At 44.5% G+C, this 9,866-nt stretch overlaps 2 protein-coding genes across 6 annotated transcripts; one reads left to right on the top strand and one right to left on the bottom strand.

Annotated features, from left to right (window-relative positions):
• Positions 1–340: 340 nt before the first annotated feature.
• Positions 341–4,994, bottom strand: rnaset2l (ribonuclease T2, like). Of its 5 annotated transcripts, none has more exons than XM_032590714.1 (9): positions 4,303–4,994; positions 3,704–4,003; positions 3,286–3,353; positions 3,101–3,158; positions 2,940–3,007; positions 2,146–2,259; positions 1,948–1,996; positions 1,563–1,637; positions 341–675 (listed from the first exon to the last, which is right to left on the bottom strand). In XM_032590714.1, exons 2-9 carry the CDS (start codon positions 3,899–3,901, stop codon positions 490–492), a joined length of 816 nt encoding a protein of 271 aa, XP_032446605.1. In that variant the 5' UTR covers positions 3,902–4,003; positions 4,303–4,994; the 3' UTR covers positions 341–489. The 5 variants fall into 5 exon arrangements, with proteins under 5 accessions (XP_032446605.1, XP_032446606.1, XP_032446604.1 ...); XM_032590715.1 differs by having other exon boundaries at positions 3,704–3,916; XM_032590713.1 differs by having other exon boundaries at positions 3,704–4,006; positions 4,303–4,993.
• Positions 4,995–5,873: 879 nt separating this feature from the next.
• cox7a1 (cytochrome c oxidase subunit 7A1) lies at positions 5,874–9,552 on the top strand. Its single transcript, XM_032590716.1, has 4 exons — positions 5,874–6,070; positions 7,817–7,903; positions 8,834–8,918; positions 9,401–9,552. The coding sequence occupies exons 1-4, from the start codon at positions 6,056–6,058 to the stop codon at positions 9,454–9,456; spliced, it is 243 nt and encodes an 80-aa protein (XP_032446607.1). The 5' UTR covers positions 5,874–6,055; the 3' UTR covers positions 9,457–9,552.
• The last annotated feature ends 314 nt before the right edge of the window (positions 9,553–9,866 follow it).

The raw sequence follows: 9,866 nt of genomic DNA, 5'->3' as shown, positions 1-9,866 counted from the left end.
TGTAAATGGCATCATGGAGCGTCGCTGTGCTTCTTAAAGAGACAGAGGACAATTTCTAACTGAAATAAAATTTTTGCTATTTTTTATATCCAGCATTTTCATCAGAGTTATTAGGAGCATCATAAAGGAAGTGATCCTGCCTGGACCGGACCGGACCGGACCGGACCGGACCAACGGCACAAAGTGGCTGAGGCTGTGGCGCCCCCTACAGGAAGCCTGTTTGTTCCACATTTACTCACCATGAAGGAGAATCATCAGAATTTTGGGTTTATTGGGTTTGGATGTGAGTCGTTGGATCAGAACCGAAGCGTGTTCTGTGAGGTTCTGTCAGAACAAACCGGACTGTTGGAGCCTTTTATTAGATTTAACAATTTAATCATGTTGATGCTGCTTAGCGAAAACAAACATTGATCTGAACGGTTCCGAGTCCGAACTGGAGGGAAAGCAGAGCAGGACGTTCCAGAACATCTCGGATCGGGTCGGGTCGGGTCAGCCGCAGGGCCGCCACGGCTCCTGGTGGTTGATGGGGAAGTAGTAGAGCAGAGCGTCCGGAGGGCAGGGGTGGCCCGGAGAGGGCCCGGGCCCGGGGCCCAGCCCGCCGTCGCCATGGTGACCACAGCCGACAGTCAGGTTCCGGGTCAACTGGACCTTCACCTGGAACAGAACCTGCCTGTCCTGCAGGAAAAGAAGAGAGATTCAGATTCTGTTCATCTTTACCCTAAACCGGTTCTGATTCTGTTGGAGGAAATCTTTGTTTCAGGTGCTCTAAGGGGTTCTGCTGAGGTTCTATTGAAGTTCTATTGAGGTTCTGAACTCGGCTGAAACTAAACTCCGTTCAGAACCGGAGTTTAGTTTCAGAACTAAAAGAAACTCTTCAGGCCTCAGGAACCCAGACGGGTCATTAGAGGAAGAACCCAGCAGAACCGGAACCTGATTGGACCAATCAGGAGAATTTCATCCTGGCAATTTAACCAACACCAGCTGGCGGTTCTGTTTGTTCTTTTGGACCTTAAACGACCCGGATATCACTGGAAAAATAACTGCAAGTGTTTCTAATTCGTCGCCAGGGTAACTGGATTGCTGAAGGATCCAGTTGGACCAGCGGTTCTGGAACCGGACCGGGTCGGCGGCAGTGTTTTATGAGATGTGCTGAGGATCCGGTCCAATTAGCTGCTGCTGTTAGTGGAAGGTTCTGGAGAACAAAGTTCTGCTGCAGATCCAGCGGACCCGGTTCCTCTGACCCGGTTCCTCTGGAATATTTGCAATATTTGCTCCTGTGAAAGATGATCAAAGCGACTTTTTGTTATAACTTGACATGAAGCCGGACTGATTCAGCAGTGGAGAGGAGAAGTGCTGCCCCCTGCTGGTCGGAAAAACCAACGTTTTTGACCATTTCTGCGGAAAATCTTCAATAAAAGCACTAATCTGCATCAGCGTGAAAAAATCCGAGGATCTGCTGGTTTTGTGTGAATTATTGAATCGTTTCTGACTGAATGAGAATCTGATTCTGTTTGAATATTTGTGATGATTCAGCAGGTTGGTTTCCTCTGAAGGTGAATCACCTGCTGGTCTTTGATGCACTGGATCTCATGTTTGTCTCCGACATGCGGCAGCAGGACCTGCTGCAGCTCTGCAACCTGGACCAGAGAGAGACGGACAGAACCAGAACCAACACAAACCCAGAGAATCAGTAAAGCTGCAGTCTGCTTACAGACCATTGGTCCAAATCCTAATAACAGATTCATTCTATAGAAAAGAAAACTTGCTTTTGTCAAATGTTTTTCATCTTGGAGGCAAAACATAAAATCAGCCCCAAAGGAGAAAAAGATGATTACATTTTAAAATGTAATAATCAAACCTTTTTTGTCTGCAACATCTATTTACATTTTTTGCGGGTTAATGTTGGTCTAATGATCTGATGTGATCTGGTGGGTGAAACGGTTTTACCTTGTAGAGTCGATCACAGGACGGAGTGATTCCTGCTTCCGCCAGCATCCTGCAGCACAAAACACAGTCTCATTATTTAACTCCATCATTTCAGAGAAAATGTGTGAAACATTTATGAACGTTTATATTTTATTGCTAAAATGAGCCTGCCAGTGAAATCTGCATGGTGGCCACTAGGGGCGCTGCAGCAACGCTCACTTGTAGAGATCAAACTGATGGCGCAGCTTCAGGCAGATCTGGAAATATTTCAGAGGAGAGTTGAATCCTTCAACACACGCAGCGCAAGAGCCGTGTTTCAGCCACTCCTCCTTCCTGCCACACAAATCAGATCATAGAATAGAAGCAGCCTTTAATGTCCCGTAAAGTTCACACAAAAAAGGTATAAACAAGATTAACAAAACCAGTACTAATAGTAGTACACTGTACAAGACTATAACAGAAAAACTGAGTAGTTATTAAATAACTCCACATTAATTAGATAAAAATATCGAATCACAAACCAAGGATTGTTCAATTTAGTTGGATCAATATAAATTATGAAAATAATAGGAAATATTCACTCATATTTCTTGAAACAATGAGCAAAATCTTCATTTCAAACATGTAAACAAAAAAGGCAAAAAATAAAATCCGGTTTGTGCCGAGTTTATGGGAACTGAATGAAAATCTGAACTTTAATTTGTAAAAAATTTGTTTGAGGATCAGCACTTTGAAAATAAACTGAATTAAAATAAAATACATTTAATTCCTGTATTTACATCAGAAAATCAAAGTCTGAACAATAAACAATAATTAAAAATTTAAGAGAAATATTTAATGGGTAAAGCTGCACGACACCGCCCCCTACAGGAAGAGACAGGAACTACAGGAACTCCGCCTCCTTTGGACAGGAAGTGGAACTACAGGAACGCTGCCTCCTTCAGACAGGAAGTGGAACTACAGGAACTCCGCCTCCTTCAGACAGGAAGTGGAAGTACAGAAACGCTGCATACCAGAAACGGAAGCACGGTTTGGTTTTCAGGAGAGATGGCCAGAACTCCAACAGCTCCTCCTCCACCTCCTGGAACATAAATCAGAAGTTTTACAGAAACATCGCCCTCTACAGGAAGAGAACGATGTTGTTTGGAGAAAATGGGTCCCATCTGGGAATCACCTGGAGGTCAGAGTGGAAGATGGGCCAGCAGGTGCAGCAGGACTGGACATGGAGAGGCCTGGAATCAAGCAAACAGCAACATGAGCTTCCTCTGGAGCATCCTGACCGACGGATCATTTTCAAACCCGTTCATTCATAAAGCAACAGACAGGAAATGAATCGGCTGGTAGCTGAAGGGTTGGTACCAGAGGCCATGGATGGTCCAGCTGCTGATGTTCTCAGGAATCGTGCACTGAGTCTCTTTGTACAAAGACTGATGGAGACAAACAGAGACGGGACGTTAGCAGAAATCTCATGTTTCTGTCCTCATTTAAAACATGCCTGTAGTCAACCCTCTTGTCCCACATCAGTGTCTGACCTTGCAGATGAATGAAGTCCTAATTTCACTGAAAGCTTTTCTCAGTAGGATTAATATGAAATAAATAGGAAATCTTTCTGACATTGTGAATGTTTCATCTTTTCTCAGCGAGAATCTGAATTCAGTCGCTAATTCATCATCAGATCAGTTTGTATTTCTTTCTTTGATTTGTCCTTCCTGCTTTCCTTCTTTATTTCTAATTCTGTGTTGTTGATGATGATGATGATGATCATGACGTCACGCACCTGGCAGAACCCCCCCGGCCACTGCAGGGTGAACAGCATGCATCTCCAGCTGCAGTCGCGCTGCAGTGGCTCGGCGATGTGGCGGCCATATTTGTAGTCCTCCCACAGTTCCTGTTGCGTCACGGAGCCGCGAGTGAGCAGCAGGAAGAGAAGAGCCGGACTCAGAGTGACCAGCAGGGGCAGCACTGAGCGGAACATCTGGGTCTGCAGGAGCTGAAAGTATTCACACCCCGCAGATTCAGGTTCGGGTTCTCTGGAAGGGAACGGAGTGAGCCTGCGGGGGGCGCTAGAGAGACCGTCCTCCTCCAGACAAAGCATCAGAAACATGAGAACAAGTTTTGATTCTGTTGATTATCTGACAGGATGTGAATAGATTCTCAATCTTTAAAGATTTTATCCAAAGCAGATCGTCTTGTTTCATTAAAAATCTGCTTCATTTCCCATCAGAAACAAACTTCTGGGTTAAATAAAAACATTTTGAATCTAAATCTGCAGAAGTTTGAATAAATGAAGATAACAAATCTTTTTGTCTCCCTGATTTCAGCGACGATCAGATTTAAAAAGTGTTTTTGTTGGTGAGCAGAATGTGAAGAACTCACCGATCTGCGTCTCCGTCGGCTGGAAATGAAGAAGTGAGACGATTCCCCCGAGCAGCACTTTCACAAACTATAAACAGACCTTTGATTCACACTTCCTCCAAAACCAGAACCCAGGGGCTGAACCGGGTCGGGCCTCCAGAACCAGCTGTCAGACGGTCCATGCTGGGTTTTGAACTGGTGAAGCATTGAGTCGTTTCAGGGTGAAGCGTTTTCCTTCCCTGCAGACTAGCAGCAGCGACTCTCTGCTCGTCCCGCCGGTGGTTTTAATGTTTGTATGGATTTTAAATCGGCTGCCTGACGTCTAAGAATCGGCTCTAAATCCAACCTGAGTGACGTTTCCATCGTTTCCCCAAACGAAGGACATTGGTGTCAAACGTTTGTGCTGCGATTGTGCCGCAAATATTTGTGTTTGTGCCGCTGTGTTTTAAAGATATTAATAAAAAAGTTTTCAGAGGTCGCCTAGCCCTCCTGCATTTATGAAATCAAACATAATGGCTGCTGAACAAACCAGCACAAACCAGCAGAGTTGATTGATACCAATGTTTGATTTTGGTTGACCTCTGGTGACCTCTGATGACCTTTTACATTTTTTTTATTCATATTTTTAAAGTGATCAAATTTGACACCAACAGTAAGGTTTGGAGATTGTAGGAGACAAGGAGGAGCTTGACCTCTTGACCTCTTGACCTTTAGACTTAGATTACTGTATATATTTGACCTTTTGCACGGGAGCTGCAATGGAAATTTTGTTGAATTCTGTTCAATGACAATAAATGCTAAACTATTTCACCAGCTTGAAAAGTCCAAACGTCCTGCAGACCAGCAGAACCCGGCCGGTACCACTGCTGCCCGGCAGCATGAAGGTTGTGGGCTTGAATCCCGGTCTGCCTCAGTCCAGAACCAGAACCAGAACTGATGGACTGACTGGACTCTAAACTTTACTAAGCTGCGAATGCAAAACAATATTTACTGACTTTCTAAATATTTTTTCATTATTTTATTGTTTCTTGCATCGTTTCCTTTTCTGTCTAAAGTTCATTCATTCAAAGCAGCAGCTGGTCAAACCGATCAATAAAAACACAAACGATCAATAAAAACACAAACGATCAATAAAAACACATTTACTGTGTATACATACACAGTAAACAAACAACCAATCAGAGCAGCAGCAGACAGAATCTAACTGATCAGCCTGATAAATTGATCAATATTGGAACTTTCCTAAAGTAACGACTTCAGTCATTTTTTACCAAAAGTGATTTTTGCTATAAAAAAAGTCCAAAGTTTTTCCTTCCAGAAGACAATTTAGGCAGAAAAAATATTATTTTAGGGACACAAACAATGAAGAGGTTTAGTTTGAAGGAAGCAAACAGCTGGTGGTGTGAGCTGAGGGTCAACCAGAACCAGAACCAGAACCAAAACAGAACCGGTTCTCTCTCTGTGGCAGCCATGCTGTTGTTGTCAGCTGAGCTCCAGGCAGGTCAGTAAATATCTCCAGCAGGGACAGAGTGTGTGTGTGTGTGTGTGTGTGTGTGTGTGTGTGCGTGTGTGTGTGTGTGTGTGTTTGTGTGTGTGTGTGGGTGTGCGGGTGTGAGTGTGTGTGTGTGTGTGCAGCTGTCGCTCTCCCTCCCTGCAGGCGGTTTGGCTTCTGCAGCTGATCGTAGTTTGGCAGACGCTCAGAAACTCTCCGACAGCCAGGAAGTGTGTGTGAGTGTGTGTGTCCTTGTGAAGGTAACGCAGGCAGCAGCTCGACATGAATCGTCTTCTGGTGAGCTCGGCTCTTCTTCTCCTGTTTTTCTGTCTTGTGATCGGTTTGAGGTGAACTTTGACCCGGTTAGAGGCAGAGCGGGGGGGGCGGCAGAGATTTGATCCGAGCCGGAGCGCCGGCTGCAGGTTCTACCTCAGACACACACCTGCCGCTCACCTGCTGGGCCGAGGGCAGCGCTGCACGTCCGCCATGACGGCAGCCTGCAGCCTGCGGCGCGGCGCGGAGCGGCAGACTCACAGGGAAACATTCTGCTGGATTCATTTTCTGCCTGATGATGAAATATTTCATGTTTTTCTCCGTATTTGTTAAAATTCTGGCCATTTTTTAATAAACATTTAAACGGCAGTAGGACAGCTCCAGGAATTAGCCTGTCCCATTCCTCCTCCTCCTCTTCCTCCGTCTGTGTCACGGCGTGGACAGAACCAGAACCGGTCCGCACTCCAGGGACCCCTCAGTCAGCAGAGAGGTTCATGACCCTCCCCCCAGGACTGCTACAGGTCAAAGGTCATGGAAAAGCTAGCTAGCAGCTCTGCAGACCCCCCACATGCTGGACATGAACCGCTTAGAGCTCCACCTCCAGTTTTCTGGAAAACTTTCACAAAAAAGCAGAAACAGCTTCAGAGGAAATTATTTTCTGCTCCTGCAGAATTCACCGGAACCGGATCGTCTTTCTGCCCCGGTTCTGGTTCTGCAACTCTGACCCGGTCCAGAACCTTCACAGTTAACACTGTTAATTTTTGTCTCTTGTTTTCAGATCAAAGTTCATCATAAATCCTTTGACGTAAAAAGTTTTCATCTGGAATCTCTGATTCAAATTTCATAGAAAAAAGTAAATTTATTTCTAAAGATCTTATTCTGAATTTCTCCACCTTAATGACCTTTAACCTTGTGAGACCCAGTCGGTCTGGTTCTGGTTCTGGTCAGTTGATGACCCCCAGCTAAACTTTCTGCTGTTTTGTTTGTTTAGACCTTCAGGACGAGTTCTGCTCTCTGATTGGTTCTGGTGTCATGTTACTGTGACGGGATTGGCTCTGGTGCAGGAAGTCCCGCCCCCAGCTGTCCAGTCTGACCTTCCTGTGAACAGAGAGACGTTCAGGTTCTTAAAGAGACAGTGCAGGTTTTGCTCCAGCTTGGCCTAGTCAAAGCCCAGCTCTCTTCAGGACTGGACTTTGACTAGGCCACTGCAGCACCATTGCTTTGTTTATTTAACCCGTTCAGTTCAGTTCTAGAAAAATTCATCCAGATTAGATCCGATCTGGAAATAATATTTAAACAGGACGGGAAGAAATGATCCGATAGAACCAGAACCAGAACCAGAACCAGAATGGATTAGAACTCTATCTGTCTGGCTTGGATGAATCCAGAAGCAGAACCGGAGCTCAGATTACTCCAGAATAAATAATCTGGATTATCATTTCATTTCTGTTCCAGATTATCCTGAAGGGAAAACAAAGGAGGAAAAAATGACAAAAACACAGAAAAAATATTTTCATTTTCTCAAAACTACAGACAGAAACAGGAACATACTGATCAATCCGTCTCTATTGATCAGCTCTGATTGGTCCCTGGTTATTGATCAGCTATTGGAGAACCTGCAGAACATTTTGCATGCTTAGGAAAGCTGATTAGTGCGGCTGAATCTGGAGTCTCTGCAGCTGATTCTGTTTCCTTCTGGAGTTTTTTCTTGTTTTCCTTCATCTCTTCAGAAACTCGGCAGATTTGACCCGGTACCGGTTCTGTTTCCAGAACGTTCCTGCGGCGGCCGTCCGGGCCTTCAGCAGCTCCAGCAGGAACCTGAAGAACAAAGTTCCTGAGGCGCAGAAACTCTTCCAGGTGAGACTCCGGTGGCCGACCCGACAACAGAACCGTCAGAACAACAGTAACTGATCTGATCCGTTTAACCGGGTCGGGTCGAGAGAAACCAGCTGGTTCAGATACCTGAGTGACACTTTTCCACCTGGAGTTCAGAAACTCCGGTTGGACAGACGAGGCTCCTAAACTACCAGTTGCCGTGGTGATCAGGTCTACTGGTTGCCATGGAGACGGAGATGCTGCTTTTCCGGCCCTCTTCACTGTATGCAGAATTATATTGACTCATTTCTGGATCTGGAAAAATGTAGCTTTAGTTTTGCTGTCAACCGATTTCAAAACTCGATTATTCGGTTTAATCTCGACGATTAACTTTGCAAAGTTCAAATGTAAATATGAACATTTTCAAAAAACGTTTTATTGTCTCAGAAGAAACCTGGAAACCTGGAAACGAAGTTTTTCAGGTTTTTATGTTCAGGAAGGTTTGAAAGAGTCACTTTGTTTGAGACGTTGAGTTAGAATATTAACTGCTCTGCTTCAGTGGAGGGATAATTAATCCAATATCAATAACTACGATTTACCTTAGTTTTGTCTGCACTTTGTTTGAAAGCTACGTTTTCTGCAGAGCCGCGCTGTGACCTCAGTGACCTGCAGGAGGCGCTGTCGGGTCGACATGCAGTTGGATTCTTCTGTATTATTTAACATTAACACGTTCATAGCTCTAAATGAAATCTAAACTCTGAACATGAATTTTAAACTTTTGACCCGTCTTTAGCAGGAAGTTGACCAATCGTGTCGCAGCCTGTCGTCCTCTCTGATTGGCTGGAGCTCGTCTCAGACAGGAAGTCTGCTCTGCTTCAGCTTTCTGGGCTGCTTGAACTAAAAACATGTCAGAAATGAAGAAATATCTTCTAATCACCACCTGATGTCCCCCTGTGGTTTCCATGGTTACAGGAAGACAACGGGCTGCCGGTCCATATCAAGGGTGGAACCAGCGATGTTCTGCTGTACCGGGCCACCATGTTGCTGACTGCCGCAGGTAAGAGCCGATCGTTTCAACAAGTCACACCAACAAACTAAACAAAGTTTCAAAAAATAAAATTATATTAAACAAAAGTTAAAATGTTAGTGGTTGTTTGGTGATAGTTTTGTTTTCTGACCAATCGATTACTAAACTAATCATTGGCAGCAGAAGATGTGATGTGTTGATGAACATGATCTGGACCTTATCGGGTTTGACCAGAACCAGTCTGAAGGTTACACGGTCGGGTCGGAGCGGCCTCCTGGCCAGCAGGGGTCACTGTCCGGCAGCATCCCAGTGGAGGTTGCTATGACAACCACCTTTCTGAGCACTGCTGCAGATCTCCAATAATGTTGGTTATTTAAAGAGAAAGAAAGATCGAGACTCATATTTAAAGTCATATTTTCACCATGTCACTCGTTTTATTAATGCCGGTTTTAAACTCGCTGAGGATCAGGAAGCAGCCAGATTCTTCTTCTACTCATGTCTGTTCCCTGCAGGAACCTGCTACTCCCTCTACTGGCTGCTTGTTGCCTCCATGCCTAAGAAGAAGTAATGAGATTATCAGCAACGCAGCAACGCTAAACTGAAACCTTCATCTCTGATGCTCGTTTGAAAGCAGGAGAAAATAAAGTTGCTCAGTTTCTCTGTGTCTGTTTGGTTTCTTTTCAGTCAGCAGGAAAACTTTTAATCAACCAGAGGAAAAACTCAAATTTCAAACTCCTAGAAATGTATCAAGGTTCTTTGCTCTATAAGCCACAAAAACCTTAACATGGCCGACTAAAGTCAAAAGGTATGAGTCAGTAGTTCTGCTAAATAATGAAATTTAATAAAAGTGAGAAATGTCGTAAAAGTTGTTTCTTTACATATGTTGTAGCATTAGCCCAGAAGCCAAGGCTGGAAAAGTTTGGAAACCTTTAAACAATCAGAAATAGATTTTGTTCCAAAAGGATCATGTGACAGGAA

The sequence above is a fragment of the Xiphophorus hellerii genome, chromosome 18, assembly GCF_003331165.1.
Source record: "Xiphophorus hellerii strain 12219 chromosome 18, Xiphophorus_hellerii-4.1, whole genome shotgun sequence".
Classification (NCBI taxonomy): Eukaryota; Metazoa; Chordata; class Actinopteri; order Cyprinodontiformes; family Poeciliidae; genus Xiphophorus; species Xiphophorus hellerii.
This window is presented reverse-complemented; position numbering and strand designations above follow the sequence as displayed.

What these genes read in the sequence shown, in the direction of transcription:
- rnaset2l (XM_032590711.1), bottom strand. Translation starts at nt 4,030, where the DNA reads ATGTTTCTGATGCTTTGTCTGGAGGAGGACGGTCTCTCTAGCGCCCCC. An exon ending in TCTTCCACTCTGACCTCCAG is followed by an intron (nt 3,008 to 3,100) that starts GTGATTCCCAGA and finishes TTTATGTTCCAG; the next exon opens with GAGGTGGAGGAGGAGCTGTT. An exon ending in AGTGCATCAAAGACCAGCAG is followed by an intron (nt 676 to 1,562) that starts GTGATTCACCTT and finishes CTTTTCCTGCAG; the next exon opens with GACAGGCAGGTTCTGTTCCA.
- cox7a1 (XM_032590716.1), top strand. An exon ending in AGGCGCAGAAACTCTTCCAG is followed by an intron (nt 7,904 to 8,833) that starts GTGAGACTCCGG and finishes CCATGGTTACAG; the next exon opens with GAAGACAACGGGCTGCCGGT. An exon ending in CATGTTGCTGACTGCCGCAG is followed by an intron (nt 8,919 to 9,400) that starts GTAAGAGCCGAT and finishes TGTTCCCTGCAG; the next exon opens with GAACCTGCTACTCCCTCTAC.